Consider the following 19,187-nt stretch of genomic DNA (forward strand, 5'->3'; position numbering starts at 1 on the left):
TAAATGCGTACATCAACCATATCCTTTTCTTAATTTTTTTAAGCGTCGTCTGAAAAATTGTGAAAAATAAGATTCGTGTATCATTTCGCAATAATAGAGATGTCTTTTTTCATTTAACTGATTTTGGATCAATTATTGGGGCATTTTACAATGATCGATTCATTCGGATAATTGTCTTTCAGTATTCGAATAATCGAGCAAATATTTGTTTCTTATTAGATGGTTGCTTTTCCTTTGTGAGAGATCGGATCCCTCCTTAAGAATAAGATGAAATGTAAATACATATTAGATATAAGATAGGATTAAGAATTGAGTGTGATGAGTGTGATTGTGAGTGTGAGTGTGAACATTGTCAACATATCCTCATATCCCCTCCTTGAAATGTCACCTGAAGACAATATGTCACCTTTCTAAACTCGAGTCGACCGCGAGTAATCGGTTTTCTACGTTATTAACATTAGAATTAAGGAAAAATTTATATATTCTAGTAACAATACAGTAAGGAGTTCGGCTCCTTTAAACTTATGTAACTGAGCCTGTAAAAATAAACGATTTGAATAAAAAAAAAGATGGTTGCTGTTGGATAAAAAAAAGTATACTTAAAATGCATATTGTGATTCATGGTTTAATTAAACGCAGTAATGGCTCCTAACTATTCGATATATTCATATTTTGGTTTTGCATTATTCGATACGAAATTATTTACAGATATTCGATTGATTGAATTAACCGAACGATTAACCGACATCCCTACAAACCAACCGTATCAAACTGGTTAGCGGCCAATTTCTTTTGATCTTGCCTTACCCGCTCATCCATCGCTAGGGGTACTGGACGCACACCGAGCCGTAGGGAGCGCCGTTTTGCTTGACTCTTCAGCTTTGCGCAGTGGCGATATCGTAACCAATGAGGTTTTACCGAGGTGCGATTATTGCTAGTTGAAAACTAATACCAATACCCCGCCATGAGGACGTGAAATACCGTCCGCTACGGCAATTTTTGCAAGCTTCGAAAGAGGCGTCTAATGTACAATAAATGCCCTCTCAAAGTAGTGTTAAGTAGAACATATTTGCGATTTAAGCTCCGTCCTTGATCGAAAGTTGCAAAGGCGACAATTCAAAGAGACAACATTTGAGAATTTTTTTCTACACATCCTTAAAGCCCGGTAGACTACTCTCATCCCCTAGCAAAATGTTTTGGACAATGTTAGATACATCAGACTCAAATGCGAAGAGAACATTTGTGATTCTCCACAAATCACGCGAAAACGCATATAAGGAAACAACCACCTTGTATTGGACACGTGTAAGAAGATCAATTGTGTCTCCCCTATGTATCCTTCATCTACAAACTAAAAAAAATCAAAAAAAGCCATCGACTTGCCCTTTAGAGCCGATTTCCTCAACAGCCTCTCAAATCAATTCACAGGAAATCGTTGTTAATTAGCCCATTTATGTTCCAGGCATAAGTGGGCAAGCCTAGCTCTGTAATCGACGGGAAATCTTGAGTCGCTTCTAACAGCGTTAAATTAACTCTCATGAAGCAAATGATCATTCAACAAGAGTCTGTTTCCAGGATTGCATTCCACCACTGGCGCCTCTCATGCCCTCACCGCAACGAACGCTTGGAAGCGGAAAAATCAGAAACCCTTCCAGTACAGCTAATTACCGCTGGCTATTTATGTTTAGCACGGCTGCAAACACGAGTCGAGTGGTGTCGAGCCGAGGAAATGAATCAATTGGCTGTGTCAGGACAATTCATGTATAATAAATTTATTAAGCCACTGACATGGAATACAGCTCGTAATGAACATCAGCCTCGCCGACATATTATCCCCCTTCACGAGGTCAAAATCCATGATCAAACATTGCAACATTTCATAGACTATCCGGAGCGGTTGAACAAAAAATTATGAGATGGGTCGAATTATGGTGGACAGGGCTGAATTCCCACTGTTTCACATGACCAGAGGACAGACCACCATATTCATCATTGGAAGCATCATTTGGACCATGCAGCAGGCAATTTTCACGCCTGGTTTGTCACCATAGAACTGGATGAGGCGAGGGAAAGCACCAAGCGAGTGCGGTGGCGGGAAAATTATTCAACAATTATTCTAGATGAAATTGATTGCCCGAGGAAACGTGTCTCTCTAGTTTGGTTGTTTCCGGTGAGCGGAGCTTCGGTTAACCCTTCGAGCTATGGCGCACTATAACTCTCCGCGGGGGAGGCTATAAATTATAGGCTTCTTCGGCAGAAGGAATGTGGCACGCGTGAATCCTTCGCAATCCGCGCGACTGGGGGAGGGGTCAAATATTGCTACAATCTCTGATATGACGCGAGTTAATGCCGAGTCATCAGTTATGGTGGCGACCGCCCCGGGCGTGTCGAAGATTAATTCGTTCGGATTAATAATCGCTTTATTTACTAGAAGATATCGAAGGAATTTAGCATGATTCATGCCCACTGGAAGGGGCAATTAATTACAGAGGAATTAGTTGTATTGTAGGCAGAATAAATGTCGCAAATACTTTGTCATGGGCCGCGGCTCAAAGGCTTGGAAGGGCCATTCCCGGCCAGGTGGAAACAGTTATGATCGAAATAATTGAATAATTAGATTCCATTGAATGCAATGTAAGGTATTTCGGTGTGTTTGGTTTAATCTAGAGAATACACTGCAGCTATTTCATACAGCCACACATACAATTTAGGCGTAACTCGTGAACCGGCTTTAAGATTAAACTATTTCTTGGAACACCTGTTCATAACAGATGTTTAAAAGTCAGAGTAATGAATTCTAATTCGTGGTGATATAATACAAATTCGTACCAATATTCAATCTGCGGAATACTTTCTGCATTTGACGAATTTCATACAAACTCTTCTTAGGAGTTGGCAGCACCAACTCAGATAGCAATTAAACGTTGTGGGTCATTTAAGGAACTTTGCGTTACTGAAATCTTCAAAAAAGAACCAGACTACTTTTTGTAAAGAGCCAAAAAAAATTTCTTGATTTTTCACAAAAATTTATGAAAATTTAAACAATTTCCTACATTTCATCCCTCCATACATATTTTTTAGGTATCATCCAGTACAATATAATATTTTGAAGCTGTTTATTTCCCATTCCTTCCCATAACTTCTTTTCCCCAGCTTAGCAATGCTGTTGATGCTATGGGGATTCTTTAGTTCAATTTAATTTTTATCTTGACTACAAGCTATTCACAATAGTAATTAAATAATGAGAAATCAGGAATATGTAACCAAATTGATTTCTCTTCGATTTTCCCGAAACACTGTTTCGCGCCGGTACTGATGAAACAAGAGGGGAAAGTCATATAAAGTTTCTTCGTAGCGCAAAATGCAATCTATACCACAAGAAATGCTCCTATAACATTACGAGTAAAAACGCACTTTGGTTTAATTGGGTAGATCTTACCAAAAAATCGTGAATCCATCAAGACCTTCTAAACTACTATTTATCGGGAAAGAATATCTTTTTCTGAAATACAAAAATCGAAAAATTGATAGAAGATTTCTCTTTTTCTTCTGTTCAATTTTTGCGTGTTTCTGTCACCTTTTTACCTGCCACGCACATCATTACAGAGTTCGAATCTGTGTGAATGAGTGTCATCTCTTCTTCACATTCAATTGTAACGTGGTATCCTGCTTCGAAGATTCCAAAAAATTAGTCTAACATGAAAAGATGCAAAAGTCGGATAATCACCTTGATCAAAAAGTTCCCGGAATTTATTCAGGAAATTCAAAATACAAGTCGGACCTAATTATATACAGACTCGATTTAATTTGAAGAAAAACGAATGGATATTTTCTACTCGAACAAATCGTAGAGAAATGATACGGTGAGAAAAATTTGAAAATTTTGAAGGAAAATGGGAAAATTCGGAAAACTGAATTCCTATATGTTCTTTTACCACTTCAATAAGAAAAGTAAAATACATGTTAACCACTTAAATAATGGAAATGAGTCACTATACTATTAAAAACCAATCAGTTGCAAGAATTCATGAGATTTTGGGCTCAACGAGTATTTCTAACACTTTTTTGTTTCTTCCATATACACTTCAAATTGAACGCAAATTATTATGACACAATGTTTTGTTTGCCAATTCAATATAATTCGGTCATTACTTCACTCTTCTATGTACCACAATGGGTAAGTTACTGCCCTGTTTCGTATACTGTGATACTGTCGAACTGTCGCATAAGCATAAGCCCATCGTGATACGGCAAAAGTAATCGCAGTTGCGAAGCTCGAAAATAATAATTGTTTTTCAGGGGTAAAATGGACATACGATTGATTTATATGCAAAATGTAACTTTGAATGTCATATTTCTGTCGAAGAGATCCCCTCCTATAATATTTGAACCACCCTGACTGTTCAAAAGTAGAGAAGGGAAACAAAAATCGAAAATCATAAATTATTCTTCGTGCGAATATATTTTTTGCGGCTTCAATATTAAGCATTTTGAGTGGTCAACATAATAGTTATATAAATCAAAGCAATATTAGGCATGTATTAAAAAGTAAATTCATTGGTGAGTGAACAATTAAAATTATTGAAATATGTGTGGTGGGGTGAGATGGATAGTGAAATGATAGTGTCGCCCAATGCTTACAAAACGGAAGTTTAAATGAATATCCATGAAGCTCAACTAGGAAATTTTAACATCAATATACACTTCGTTGAAAGGTTCGTGTCCGAGTTCTTTTCATCGTTGCATAAGCAACAGGTAGTGATGGAAAGAGTATTAATTTTCTTTCTATCTCTCTATTTGTTTTATTTGAGTTGCTGGACAGACAAACGATGAGACAGAACGAAATTATTCCTTTCGTGTAATATACGAAATATACACGATACGTGCCTATCCGATTTACCCGCATCATAAAAAAGTGCCGCCCTAAAGAATCACCAAGGCAACGAAAGCATTGCTGATTAATTAAAAAAATACATAGGAAAACACTTTATTTTGTAAACATATGGCGGATTTATTAAAAAAAAATTATATTGAGTTGCAAGAAACTTCATTTAAATTTATCTCAACATGTCTGTATTCCCCTCACTTCCCCTTCCCCTTAATAGCCAAATGTGTTTTGCTAGGGGCAAAACTAGAGAACGATTTTTTTTTCTGATTTAGCAAAACGTAAAAAATCAGGAAAAATCAGGATCATTTTATAAAAGTCAGGATATCAGGGAGCGTGCCAAAAAGTTTGGGAAATCCTGAAAAATCAGGAAGTTTGGCAGCTCTGGTTGTGGGTGTAAAGATATGGGTCATTTAAGCAACTTTGCATACTTGAAGTATTCGAAAAAGAATTAGACTACTTTTTGGAAAAAGCCAATTTTTTTTTCTTAATTTTTTACAAAAAATTATGACATGAAAACTATGATACCTACAAAATTCTTGTCAAAGGATGAAACGTAGCAAATTGTTTAAATATTCACAAAAAAATACAAAAAAAAATTGGAAAAAAATTTAGCTGACAAAAAAGCTATTTGAAAAAATAAAATTAATTTTTTCTCAAAAACGTATTTTTTTTTTAAATTCCCAAATATATATATATATATATATATATATATATATATATATATATATATATCAATAGCCCTTACAATTTCGTCCATACATTGGAAGATGGGCACTTTTACAGAGAAAAAGTTTTTCGAACAACTTCTTTTCCTTATTTTGTTTAAAGTCGAGATAGCGATATAATGTATTCGACAAGGTTTTATATCTTGTTAAAATATAAACTTTTATCGAAGACATCAACTTTCTATCTTTTATAGATTTTGGAATATAAGTCATTTTTGTATGAAGACTCCTGAAAAAAAATATGTTTTGCTCGTAACATTTTTGTGTGTAAATTCTCACCTTTGACATGTTCTTGACATGTTTCTTAATAGAGAAAAGTTAGCAGAGCATTTAAAATGGAATAATTTACGATTTGATCATTAATAGTATTTTTTCAAAGAAAAACATGAAAAAGTTGTTGTTCGAAAAACTTTTTCCATGTAAATGTGCCCATCGCTCATGTATGTAAAACTTGTTGGAAATTTCAAGGACTATTTATATAAATTTTTTCATATTTCGGGAAAAATGAATTTAAATTTTCAAAATTTTTTTTTTCAATGATATTATTTTCCAAAAAATTCTTTGGTAATTTTTAATGAAAACCAAAATAATTTCCTACATTCCATTCTTTGACTAAAATTGTGTAGGTCTGATAGATTTTTTTGTAGGTTTATTGTAAAATTTTGAGTTTTTTCAACTTTTTTTTTCGAAAAATCTTAATTTAAAAAATATAAAAAAAGTTGGTCAGAGAATGAAATGTAGGAAATTATCACAGAATTTTTTGGAAAAAAAAAATTCGTCATAAAACAAAAAATTTGAAAATTAAAATTAATTTTTCTCAAAAAATGTGCTTTTAAAATTCTGAGAAAAAAATAGATATAATTTCCAACAAGTTTTCCATACATCGGACGATGGGCACATTTACATTGAAAAAGTTTTTCGAACAACAACTTTTTCATGTTTTTCTTTGAAAAAAATGCTATTAATGTTCTATTCGTTACATTTTTATGTATAAACTAGCTAACCCGGCAAACTTCGTCCCGCCCATTTACTTGATTAATTCTCGAGTAATGCAGAAATTTGTGTTTTATTTGTATGGCAGCCACCCCTAAGAGAGGGGGGAGGGGTATCTAACCACCATAGAAACATTCATTGCACCCTAAAGTTTCCATATGCCTAATTTGGTTTAATTTGCTTGATTAATTCTCGGGTAATGCAAAAATTTGTGTTTCATTTGTACGGCAGCCCTCTCTAAGAGAGGGGGAAGGAGTATCTTAACACCATAGAAACATTTATTGCATCCTAAAACCTCCACATGCCAAATTTGGTTTCATTTGCTTGATTAATTCTCGAGTAATGCAGAAATTTGTGTTTCATTTGTATGGCAGCCCCCCCTTTGAGTGGGGGAAGGACTGTCTAACCATCATAGAAACATTTATTGCACCCTAAAACTTTCACATGCCAACTTTGGTTTCGTTTGATTGATTAATTTCCGAGTAATGCAAAAAATTGTGTTTCATTTGTATGGCAGCCCCCTCTAAGAGAGGGGGAAGGAGTATCTTATCACCATAGAAACATTTATTGCATCCTAAAACCTCCACATGCCAAATTTGGTTTCATTTGCTTGATTAATTCTCGAGTAATGCAGAAATTTGTGTTTCATTTGTATGTAAGCTGGGGCTTTGAGTGGGGGAAGGACTGTCTAACCATCATAGAAACATTTATTGCACCCTAAAACTTTCACATGCCAACTTTGGTTTCGTTTGCTTGGTTAATTTCCGAGTAATGCAGAAATTTGTGTTTCATTCGTATGGCAGCCCCCCCTTAGAGAGGGGGGAGGGGTCTCAAAATATCACGAAAACCTTCCCCGGCCCCAAAAACCCCTACATACCAATTTTCATGTCGATCGGTTCAGTAGTTTCCGAGTCTATAAGAATCAGACAGACAGACAGACATCACTTCATTTTTATATATATAGATAGATTATCGCAATTTGCATGATCTGCTAACTTTTCTCTATTTAGAAACATGTCAAGAACATGTCAAACGTGAGAATTTACACACAAAAATGCTACGAGCAAAACATTATTTTTTTCAGGAGTCTTCATACAAAAATGACTTATATTCCAAAAACTATAACAGATACAATGTTGACGTCTTCGACAAAAGTTCATATTTTAATTGGATCTAAAACTTTGTCGAATACGCTATATCGCTATCTTGACTTTAAACAAATTTAGGATTGGTTGTATTTTTTTCAAAGAAAACATAAAAAAGTTGTTGTTCGGAAAACTTTTTCCTTGTAAAAGTGCTTATCTTCTAATGTATGGACGACTTGTTGGAAAGGGCTATTCATATATATATTTTTGGGAATTTTAAACAAATACGTTTTTGATAAAATTGAAATTTAATTTTGAAAACAACTTTTTTGTCAGCGAAATTTTTTGGGATTTTTTGTGACAATTTAAACAATTTCCTACATTTCATCCTTTGACATGAATTTTATAGGTATCATAGTTTTTATGTTGTATTTTTTTGTAAAAATTAAGAAAAAAATGACTTTTTCCAAAAAGTAGTCTAGTTGTTTTTCGAATATTTCAAGTATGCAAAGTTCCTTAAATGGCCCATATTTTTACATCCCCTACGTTTCACTACTATCTGAACTGGTGCTGCCATAGGCCAGTCGAGTTGGCATGAAATACATATTCTTCACATAACATATTCTTCTATATCAGATTCTATTTTTACTGGAAAACCGAACTATGAAACATTCTTCGTTGAATGGCAATTTGTTTGTTATTTTAAATCCCTGTTCATCGAAAGTTTTGCAACGGCTCCGATGTAAACATGACGTATGACACTCCTGAACCCCACAATCTTGGAGTCCCTGCGCAGATTTGCCATTATTTATGAACATTTTCCTACGTGTGAGATAAATAAACCAGCAGTACATCAAAATGTTTGCATTTTTCTTCGCACAAAGGACCTCTTTAGCCTCGGTGGCTGGCAAACAAAAGGAAACAAAATTAACTTCGTAATTTTCTTTGTAAATAATACACAAACTCTCGCACCATTTCCCACCACAAAACCACTGTTTCCGCTCTGAGGAGCGCCCCCTGTTCCGCGTGTCTCGGCACAATTGCTCCCATAATTGGACGTTTGATCCTGCCTCAAGAAATGAAGAAATAAATCATGCCAAAAAGCCACAATCATCACGCCTCCACTCCGCTGGGAAGCATTGTCTTTCGAGCATAGCGTATTCGTACGAACGCCCGACACGACGACACTTCCCTTCTCCGCGATCCTTCCTCCCTCTCAGTAGCAGTCTGAGCAGGAGACCGTAGGCAAACACAAAAGCCATCCTCGTCAGTCTCCATATCTTCACATGGAGTTTATTCCCGAACAAAATGGTCGTAATTTTCTAAAGTTTATTTTTATTTTATACAGAAACCGTTCAGCTCTTCCTTCCGTTTAATTTAAAACCATGATTCATGCTGTCTCTGTCTGTTCTCCAACCGAAATACGGTCGGGGAGGATCGGGGTAGGATTTCCCATATGAGCGTTGTTCATTGCTCAGCCAGCACTGACAGCGTTGTCAGATCGGATTTTTGGTGGAATTTCACCAATGTTGGATACACTATTCGAGAAATCTTCACAAGAAGTAACACCACTGGTGGAAGCGCTCGATCGTTGAGAATTTCAAGCTTCTTCCCCCAGAGGGACTGTTCGTCTCGCAGCTCATTTACCGAACGATTTCATCAGACGAAACCACCCCTCGGGGTGCACCATTTCCACACTCGCTTTTTTCACGTTTTTTTTGTGTTCTGGGAGAATGTGAATTCTCCGCTTTTCATCTGCTTTAAATAAACGACATCAAGTCCCTTCGTGCAACAAAGAGGTCAGAGCTCATTTCAAACCACGGAACAAACGGATACAGCGGAGGTTGCATGAAACGGAAGCTTCATGAACATTGCATTAGGTTATGTGATTTTTTACGATAAACTAAATTCATAGGAAAATTATATTTCCAGCTCCATTTTCGGCAGCAAACGAGCAAAGTTGCCAAGTCAAATGAGCACAGCATGATCTTAACGCCAGTTCTCGGCTGCTCCCAAGAACGATTTCGGTGGGTACGCGCAGAACCGAAATTAGCCTGCCACTCCATTTGATAGCGTTTGAGACCAGGCATAATGAGGGGAGTTTTTGGGAACAAACAAGTCATAAAACAAGCTTTAGAGGGAATCTTTTCTGCCAATCTATGCCGTTGTACATACGTCGTGTTGGTAAGCTGTTTGAGCCATTTATCTGAGATGGCAATAATTTTTGAGTATACTTAATGATCGAAGTTTACTTGGTGTCATAAAGCACATGATATAAAGCGATACCAGCGAGCGAATTCGCATTTGCATGCTAATATGTCCACCCATAGTCAATCTAATATTGTTTACGCATACGCATATACTCTCATACACACGCTCATACTAATGATGTCCATATAACGCCTAATGTACTGGTTCAAATTTGCATATCACTAACAATTTTCCATTTCGCTCTTCTTTTTTTACTTTCTCAATTGCTTTGCTATAATTTCACCCCGGACCCCCTTCTAGAATGGTGGCGCCAAGGATGGACTCGACATGAACATCGGTCCAGCGTGGCAGAAGGGCTACACGGGAAAAGGCGTCGTGGTGTCTATCCTAGACGATGGTATCCAGCGGAACCATCCGGATTTGCAGCAGAATTATGTGAGTAGATTGTTAGTTATTGCAGCGTGCACATGTCGTGAAATTCCAGCAGAACGGGTGAGTGATTGCGATTTATGAATGAAATGACGATCCTTGTTGTTGTGCCTTCCATGGTGTGGTTCCCTAGTACTGCAAAATGATCGAATGAATGAAATTGGCATAAAAATCCAACGGCATACAACAGAAATTGTTTTAAACATAAAATTTTTATTAGATGTGACGAATTTACTACGACCGATACTACAATAACTTAGGAAACAAAACGCCTTTCCTGCTCGAAAATAAAGAAATATGGATGAAACAAAAGCACCTAGAATTAACAACTTTCCCAGCAAAATCAACTATCTTTGAATTTACCATTAGAAATTCATTGAGGGTGTGCTTTTGTTATCAAACTCTGATAAAATAACGTAAAAAATGTAACACGTTAGGAAACGGAAGTCCCTTCAGGTACATGCTATTGACCTATTCCATGAGGTTATGTACCGAAGAACTAAATTTAAAATCTAGTTTTAGGAGAAAATTTAAAAGGTTATTTGAATAAGCACTAGTTCTATCATAAACTCTTTGGAACGTATTTGATTCTTATGTACTTAGAGAGGGGCGAGTTTAAAAAAACTACATAATTGTTTTTAAAATATTTTGGGATCTCACTATTTTTATGTTTCCATTGAATGAAATACTTGTTTGAAGAGCCGTGGATGAACCCAGGTTTCAACTGAATATACAGAAATCCATGTCATCTTGGGTTGACAAATCATACAACAAAGTTTATTTGTATGTTTTGAAACGGAACTGGAAATATGACAATAATGTTCAAAAGTCGGAAACCTCAAAAAGACAGGTGTTAACAGGTAATGTCACCAAAATATTGGGCTGGCAATAAGCGAATTCAACTGTAAATTATTCTTCAACTGAAGAATCTTGTATGATTTTTTTTTCTATTTTACTTTGACATCATTTACTATTATTTGGATATCGTGTGATTTATACATGAAAACAAGAAAAAACTGTTTTTCGTGAGTCAAAACGTTGTCACGTCACGCTGGAATGATATGGATTATAAGAAGATTAACTAAGACGTAACGTCGAATTATCTTTCAGTTATGTTAATATATTAACAGTGCGAAGCTCAAAAATTCCAAAAAGTAGAAGCAATCATAAATATATGCTTTCAATCAATATTTTAATTTTGAAAGTTACATGACGTTTCCGTTGAATCATCGTCATGAGACTTCTGAAGGATTCGAACCTTGAAATTTATCACCGATTTGTTTAATTGTAAAGATTTTTTCTCTGTGCTCTCTCACGTTACTCAGGTATAACTTTCACGTGTCATGTATAAGAATATACGATAGTTTGAAGAAAATACTACGTTCAAAACAGTGGCTGACATTCTTTTGGCTGGTTTTTCACATTATTTCTATTCAGAAGGAAGAATGTTGGAAATGAAATTTGAACTCGTGATCTTTAGCGTGTGAGGTACGGATGTTAACCACTACGCCAGATCGCCTCCACTACTATTACTTGGCCTCACTTCAACCGAGAGATAACGAAGAACGAATATGAACGGTCGATGGCGGTGCCAAAATGATCAAATGTGCAAAACACAAAAATACTAGTACACGAAGCTTAGCAGCGGAGGGCGGAGCTTAATTTGCATTTATTCTTTTCTTGCCTCGGCTTCACAATGGTGGTGGTATATAAATATTGTGCCTCACCGCTACATTAGTTGTCGAGAAAACTTTGCGAGCTTAAGGTGAAGGTGGAAGCTAGCCATTGTAGTAGTATAGGTAAACCCACGTGTAAAAATGGGGTAATAGTGTTTGTGAGAGAAGAGCAAAGCATACGTAAATAGATCAATTCACTTATCAGACTATGTGGCGCTTCATTAACACGAGTCTTGAAGTCATTTGAAAAAAATAACAATTCAATACTAAAATAAAATGTATACACGATATGTCCCGATGAACAATTGCAAATATAAATCTATATAGAAGGTGCATTTGCACATGAAGTAAAATTCTGATTATACGCGAGCGTAACATGAGCGAATTTATAACACATGCGAATTGGGACTCTTTTGGTATTAACAAGTTCTTCCGCTCATTCTTCGGCATAAGCTTCGAGTAACCGGTCATGTGCTGTGAGCGTCTCCGTTAAAGCATTGTTTTCGGTTACCGTTGGCTGTTATTTTTTTTTTATCGCCCGGGTGTGCTTTTTTCGCGCGTTTTCGAACTGTTCGAGATATCGTAAAACGCAGTGGGAACTCGGAATTAGTGAGAAAAGCAGAATCATCAAAGCCTGGCAAGGCCAGCCGGCTTTCAGTTTTCGCCGATTTGTCGCCATCGCAATCGAAGTCGGACATCGGTGCTCAGTTGCACGCACACAATACCAGCGCGATTCGCTGTTCACTTACAGCAGTGTGAAGGAGAGCATCACTTCTTAGTGGTGTGTGATAGTGCCGAGCGCTCAAGCGCTCCGATTGAGAAGCAAGCAGCGGTTGCCAGTTCATCAGCACTGGGTGCATTGTGGTGAATAGAAATAAATAAGATATAAGATTTTTTTTTATTTTATTTTTTTTTTTAAATTATTATTATTATTAAAACAAAATATTAGATTATAAGTACCAATTACATAATGGCAGAAGGAGGGGGAGGATCTCCAGATATGGAGATCTCTGATGATGACTCCCCTCTGGTTGAAAAAACAAATAAAGGAACAGCGAAGACACTTAAACGCGTTCCTACATCAGAGGATGTTTCGTCCGGGGACGAGTCTGCTAACTCTAGCAAGCCCCCCTCTAAAAAACCTGCAAATATCTCCTCTCCAACCCCCCTCGCTCCTACCCCAGCTCAGATTTCGCCTCCCCATCCTGTTGTCCCCGATCCCCTTCAATCCTCGTCATCTCCTTCTCCTCCTGTTGTCTTCTCTCCACGTGTCAAGGTCTATCCTGAAGATGCACCTGGAACTGGTCCGTGGGTTGTTTTCTTCAGGCCTAAGCCAAACGGAAAAGCACTTAATGTTATTCAGATCATGAAAGATCTGGCAAGATACTCCTCCGTGACAGAAATTACGAAGGTTAGACCGACCAAACTGCGTGTTGTCGTGGCTGATCGGAAAGACGCAAACGGTATTGTCGTCGACCAGAGGTTTACCCTGGAATATCGTGTCTACGTGCCTTCCCATGACGTAGAAATCTCGGGGGTGATAACCGAAACGGGTCTGACGTGCAAATCAATTATGGAAGGAGATGGCAGATTTAAAAAGCTGCCTTTGATTAAGGTTAAAATCTTAGAATGCCGACAACTCGGCAAAGTCTCCCAGGAAGGGAAAGAATCGAAATTTACGCCGTCCGACTCGTTTAGAGTCACTTTTGCTGGCTCCGCCCTCCCTGACTACGTTATGGTGGACAAATTGAGGCTACCGCTGCGACTCTTCGTGCCAAAGCCCATGACTTGCCTGAAATGCAAGTCAGTTGGTCACACAGCAGCTTACTGCGCCAACAAGGAGCGCTGTGCCACTTGCGGAGAGCAACATGTGGACAAATCCTGCAGTGCGATTGAGCAAAAGTGTCCATATTGCGGAGGAAATCCGCACGTGCTCTCGGCTTGTGAAACTTACAAGAGTCGCTGGGAGAAACAGAAGCGCTCTTTAAAGGAACGCTCGAAGCGCACTTTTGCGGAAATTTTGAAGGGCGCTTCTCCATTGGCCCAACAGCAACAACCTTTAACCGCAAACAATGTCTTCGCTTCGCTGCCAGTTGACGAAATGGAAGCGGATACAGCTAACGAGGGCACACCGTACATCTTCCAAGGGAATCCCCGGCGCAAAAATGTGACCACTCCCAAAGTTCAAGGACAAGCCCCTCCGGTTATACCCTCTGTTAGCATGCCTAAAAAATCGAGTGCAGCGGACAAGCAAAATCAGGTTCCTCCTGGCTTCCGTGGGAATAATTCACCTTCGAACGACCCAGCACTCGAAGGGACATCAAAAACCCCAACTGTCCCTATTTTACCGTCCAGTTCAACTTCCCAATCGGGATTTATAAAGTTGACTGACCTTGTGGCTCAAATCTTCACATGCTTTAATGTTTCCGACTCCATCAGAACCATTGTCATATCAATGCTTCCAGTATTAAAGACAATTTTGCAACAATTGATGCAAACATGGCCCCTCCTTGCAATGATTATCTCTCTTGATGTCTAATTCAAATAGAGAGGTCGGAGATATCACTGTTTTACAGTGGAATTGTCGTAGTCTTATCCCTAAATTGGATACATTCAAATTATTAATTCATAACTTCAATTGTGATGTTTTTGCTCTGTCCGAAACTTGGCTTTCTTCGCGAGATGATCTCTCTTTCCACGATTTTAATATTATACGCTTGGACCGTGATGACAGATACGGAGGGGTGCTATTGGGGATCAATAAGTGCCACTCATTTTTTCGAATTGACCTTCCACCTATTGGAGGGATTGAAGCTGTTGCTTGTCATGCAAACATCAGAGGAAAAGACCTCTGTATTGTCAGCTTGTATTGGCCTCCGAGAGCTGCGGTTAGCCGCAAGCAACTTGTTGACATGTGCTCACTCCTTCCTGAGCCACGATTGATCTTGGGAGACTTCAATTCTCACGGAACTGCCTGGGGGGAACAGTACGACGACAATCGTTCACTGTTGATATATGATCTTTGTAACAGCTTCAATATGACACTTTTGAACACTGGGGAAACAACACGTGTACCTAAACCTCCTGCTAACCCAAGTGCTCTTGACCTCTCGCTTTGCTCGAATTCATTATCGTTAGATTGCAAGTGGAATGTAATCCAGGACCCCAACGGTAGTGATCACTTGCCAATCAAAATTTCCATCACCATTGGGTCGAATTTTTCTGAATCTATAAACATGGCATATGACCTCACAAGACACATTGACTGGAAAAAATATGCGGACGCGATTGCTCTAGCCATCAATTCCAGAGATGGTTTACCTCCATTGGAGGAGTATAACTTCCTTTCTCGTTTGATCTATGACAGCGCGGTTCGCGCTCAAACGAAACCCATCCCAGGCTCCACTATTCGTCGAAGGCCTCCCAATCCATGGTGGGATAGCCAATGTTCCAAGCTTTATCAGGATAAATCGAACGCATTCAAAGCTTTTCGGAAACGTGGAACCATTGAAAATTTTCAATCGTATTTGGACCTTGAAAATCAATTTAAAAACTTGATCAAAGGGAAAAAACGTGCTTATTGGCGAAATTTCGTGGGAGGTTTGTCACGAGAAACGTCAATGAAAAAATTATGGAAAGTGGCTCGAAACATGAGAAATCGCTCTTCATCCAATGAAAGCGAGGAATATTCACATCGATGGATTTTTAATTTTGCACGGAAGGTTTGTCCTGATTCCGCTCCTGTGCAAAAAATTGTTCGAGATATACCACAAGATAGGTGCGATCTTGATTCCGAGTTTTCGATGGTAGAATTCTCTCTTGCTCTGCTTTCATGTAACAATTCTGCTCCGGGATCGGATAGAATTAAGTTCAACTTGCTGAAAAACCTCCCTGATGTGGCGAAACATCGCTTGTTGAATTTATTCAATCGGTTTCTGGAGAATAATATTGTTCCAGATGATTGGAGACAAGTACGAGTTATAGCTATTCAAAAACCCGGAAAACCCGCGTCCGACTTCAATTCGTACCGCCCAATAGCAATGCTGTCTTGTATACGGAAATTGTTGGAGAAAATGATCTTGTTTCGCCTTGATCGATGGGTTGAAACGAATGGCCTACTCTCAGATACACAATATGGGTTCCGCAGGGGCAAGGGGACGAATGATTGTCTTGCGTTGCTTTCTTCAGAAATTCAAATGGCTTACGCCGGAAAAAAACAAATGGCTTCAGTATTCTTGGACATAAAGGGGGCCTTTGATTCTGTTTCAATAGAGGTTTTGACAGACAAATTACACTCTCGGGGTCTGCCGCCTCTATTGAATAATATGTTATATAACTTGCTTTGTGAGAAGCATTTGAACTTTTCTCACGGAGATTCGGCAGTAAGTCGGGTCTCTTACATGGGCCTCCCCCAGGGCTCATGTTTAAGCCCCCTTTTGTACAACTTCTATGTAAGCGACATCGACAATTGCCTTACACAAAATTGCAGCCTAAGACAACTTGCAGATGATGGAGTGGTGTCTGTCGTAGGACCAAACGAATCCGACCTGCAAGGACCCTTACAAGATACTTTGAACAATTTTTCAACCTGGGCCATCGGGCTAGGGATCGAATTCTCCACGGAGAAAACAGAGATGGTGGTTTTTTCTAGGAAGCATAGACCAGCAAAACCAAAGCTTCAACTTTTGGGTAAACCGATCACTCATGCTATGTCATTCAAGTATCTTGGGGTCTGGTTCGACTCCAAATGTACTTGGGGGGCCCATATTAGGTATCTGAGTAAAAAATGCCAACAAAGAATAAATTTTCTCCGTACAATTACCGGCACCTGGTGGGGAGCCCATCCCGAAGATCTTATAATGTTGTATAGAACAACTATTCTCTCAGTGATGGAGTATGGCAGTTTCTGTTTTCAATCAGCTGCCAAAACACACTTAATTAAACTCGAGCGAATTCAGTATCTTTGTCTCCGTATTGCGTTGGGATGTATGCCCTCAACGCATACCATGAGTCTCGAGGTTTTGGCAGGCCTACTCCCACTAAAAGATCGCTTCAATTTATTATCTCTTCGGTTCTTCATCCGGTGTAAGGTCATGAACCTATTGGTGATCGGAAATTTTGAGCGGCTAATCGAGCTAAATTTTCACTCCGGATTCATGAGTTCATATCATGAATTCATCTCCATGCAGGTTGATTCTTCTTCGTATATTCCCAACCGTGTTTGTTTCCCTGACTACATCAATTCCTCTGTGCATTTTGATCTGTCCATGAAGCAAGATATCCATGGATATTCAGATTACCAACGATCGAGGATCGCTTCAACGATCTTCGATGAAAAATATAGGGGTATCAATTGTGATAATATGTACTTTACTGATGGGTCCACTATAAATGAGTCCACAGGATTTGGAGTGTTCAACGAATTTTTTAGCACCTCACACAGTCTTCAGAATCCTTGCTCAGTGTATATTGCTGAATTGGCAGCAATTCATTGGGCGCTGGACAGCGTCGCCTCACGACCTGTTGAACACTATTACATTGTAACGGATAGTCTTAGCTCTGTCGAAGCTATCCGTTCAGTGAGGCCGGAAAAGCACTCGCCGTACTTCCTTGAGAGAATACGAAAAATTTTGAGTGCTTTATCCAGACGCTGTTATGTCATTACCTTTGTGTGGGTCCCTTCTCATTGCTCAATTCCGGGTAATGAGAGGGCTGACTCATTAGCAAAGGTAGGTGCGATTGAAGGCGATATTTATCAGCGTCAAATCGCCTTCAATGAATTTTACTCTTTAGTCCGTAAAAATACCATCGCTAACTGGCAACGCAAATGGAACGAAGATGAATTGGGCCGGTGGCTTCACTCGATTATCCCTAAGGTTAGCCTCAAACCATGGTTCAAAAGTCTGGACTTGAGTCGGGACTTTATTCGCACCTTCTCCCGACTCATGTCCAATCACTGTTCGTTAGACGCGCTGCTCTTTCGTTTCAATCTGGCCGGCAGCAATATCTGCGTTTGTGGCCGAGGTTACCACGACATCGAACACGTTGTTTGGTCGTGTGAGGTGTATCTTGTTGCCAGATCGAATTTAGAGAACTCCCTTCGGGCTAGAGGAAGGCAGCCCAATGTGCCGGTGAGAGATGTGTTGGCTCGGTTAGACCTTGATTACATGTCCCAAATATATGTTTTCCTTAAATCTATCGATGTTCGTGTGTGATTATCCTTATATCCTTATACCCTCCATTTCTTCCTTTGTGAGTAATTGGTCCGCTTGCTATAAACAGAAGAATGAAATGTAAATTCACAACTGATGTACGAATAGATTTAAGAATTGAGTGTGTGTGATTATCAACATTGTAATAATTTCCTTATACCCCATCCTTTTCCTGAGAAAATGTCACCCTTTTAATCTCGAGTCCACCACGAGTAATCGGTTTCCCACATTACTAACCATAGATTTAAGAAAATTGTTCATATATATAGTTTTAAAAATATATTTAAGATTTCGGCTCCTTTAAACTTATGTAACTGAGCCTGTAAAAATAAACGAATTTATTAAAAAAAAAAAAAGTTCTTCCGCATAGTAACTCGATGTTGATAATTCCTTCATATTTTCCTTCGTTGATCGTATCGTTTTCACATATTCACGTTGGAGAGCCTTAACCCTTCTCTACGTTGGCCGAGGCATTTTGATTGAATATAATACTTTTCCGTTTACTATTTTTGAAAGCATAGGCAGCCGTGGCAGTGTTTCGAGCTCTGCAATACAATTTTCTTACCCAATGTTAAAGTTGCTAAAACTATAGACCCATTAAACGTAAAAATACTAATTGTATTGATATCAACACAATTTTATTCTATTGATTTTTATGACATGAAACGCTATGACTCAGAAATAACATTTTATTGAGTGGTTTTTATAGCTGTTTCGATGATGTTGTTTGGCATCAGTGTCGAAAAAATAACGATGCTTTCACAAATACAAACAAACCCATTGCCGAAGATTGAAAAATGAAAATTAAACTTTCAGAGCACTAGCCCGACTTTTCCGACGTTTTTTACTATACAGTGCGACAGCAGATGAAAATTTAATATCTTGTGAGTAATCGATTAGAGTTTGGTTGATATTACTTGATGGGAAGATGGGAAAATTTCAGCCGAATCGGACTCGTAGTTTTGTTT

General features: G+C 38.4%; 1 protein-coding gene and 1 non-coding gene across 7 annotated transcripts in view; both read left to right on the forward strand.

The window, feature by feature from the left end:
- The window catches only part of LOC129774661 (furin-like protease 2), a 698,121-nt gene that overhangs the window by 548,674 nt on the left and 130,260 nt on the right, over window positions 1-19,187 (forward strand). For all 6 annotated transcript variants that reach the window (XM_055778483.1, XM_055778481.1, XM_055778482.1 and 3 more), the window contains one exon: window positions 10,203-10,337. In XM_055778483.1, the coding sequence (XP_055634458.1) occupies window positions 10,203-10,337 (135 nt within the window). The remainder of the gene's footprint in view (window positions 1-10,202; window positions 10,338-19,187) is intronic.
- Window positions 878-1,018, forward strand: LOC129781035 (U4 spliceosomal RNA). Its single transcript, XR_008744067.1, has one exon. It is a non-coding gene; the product is annotated as a U4 spliceosomal RNA (small nuclear RNA).

The sequence above is a fragment of the Toxorhynchites rutilus genome, chromosome 3 (assembly GCF_029784135.1).
Source record: "Toxorhynchites rutilus septentrionalis strain SRP chromosome 3, ASM2978413v1, whole genome shotgun sequence".
NCBI lineage: Eukaryota > Metazoa > Arthropoda > Insecta > Diptera > Culicidae > Toxorhynchites > Toxorhynchites rutilus.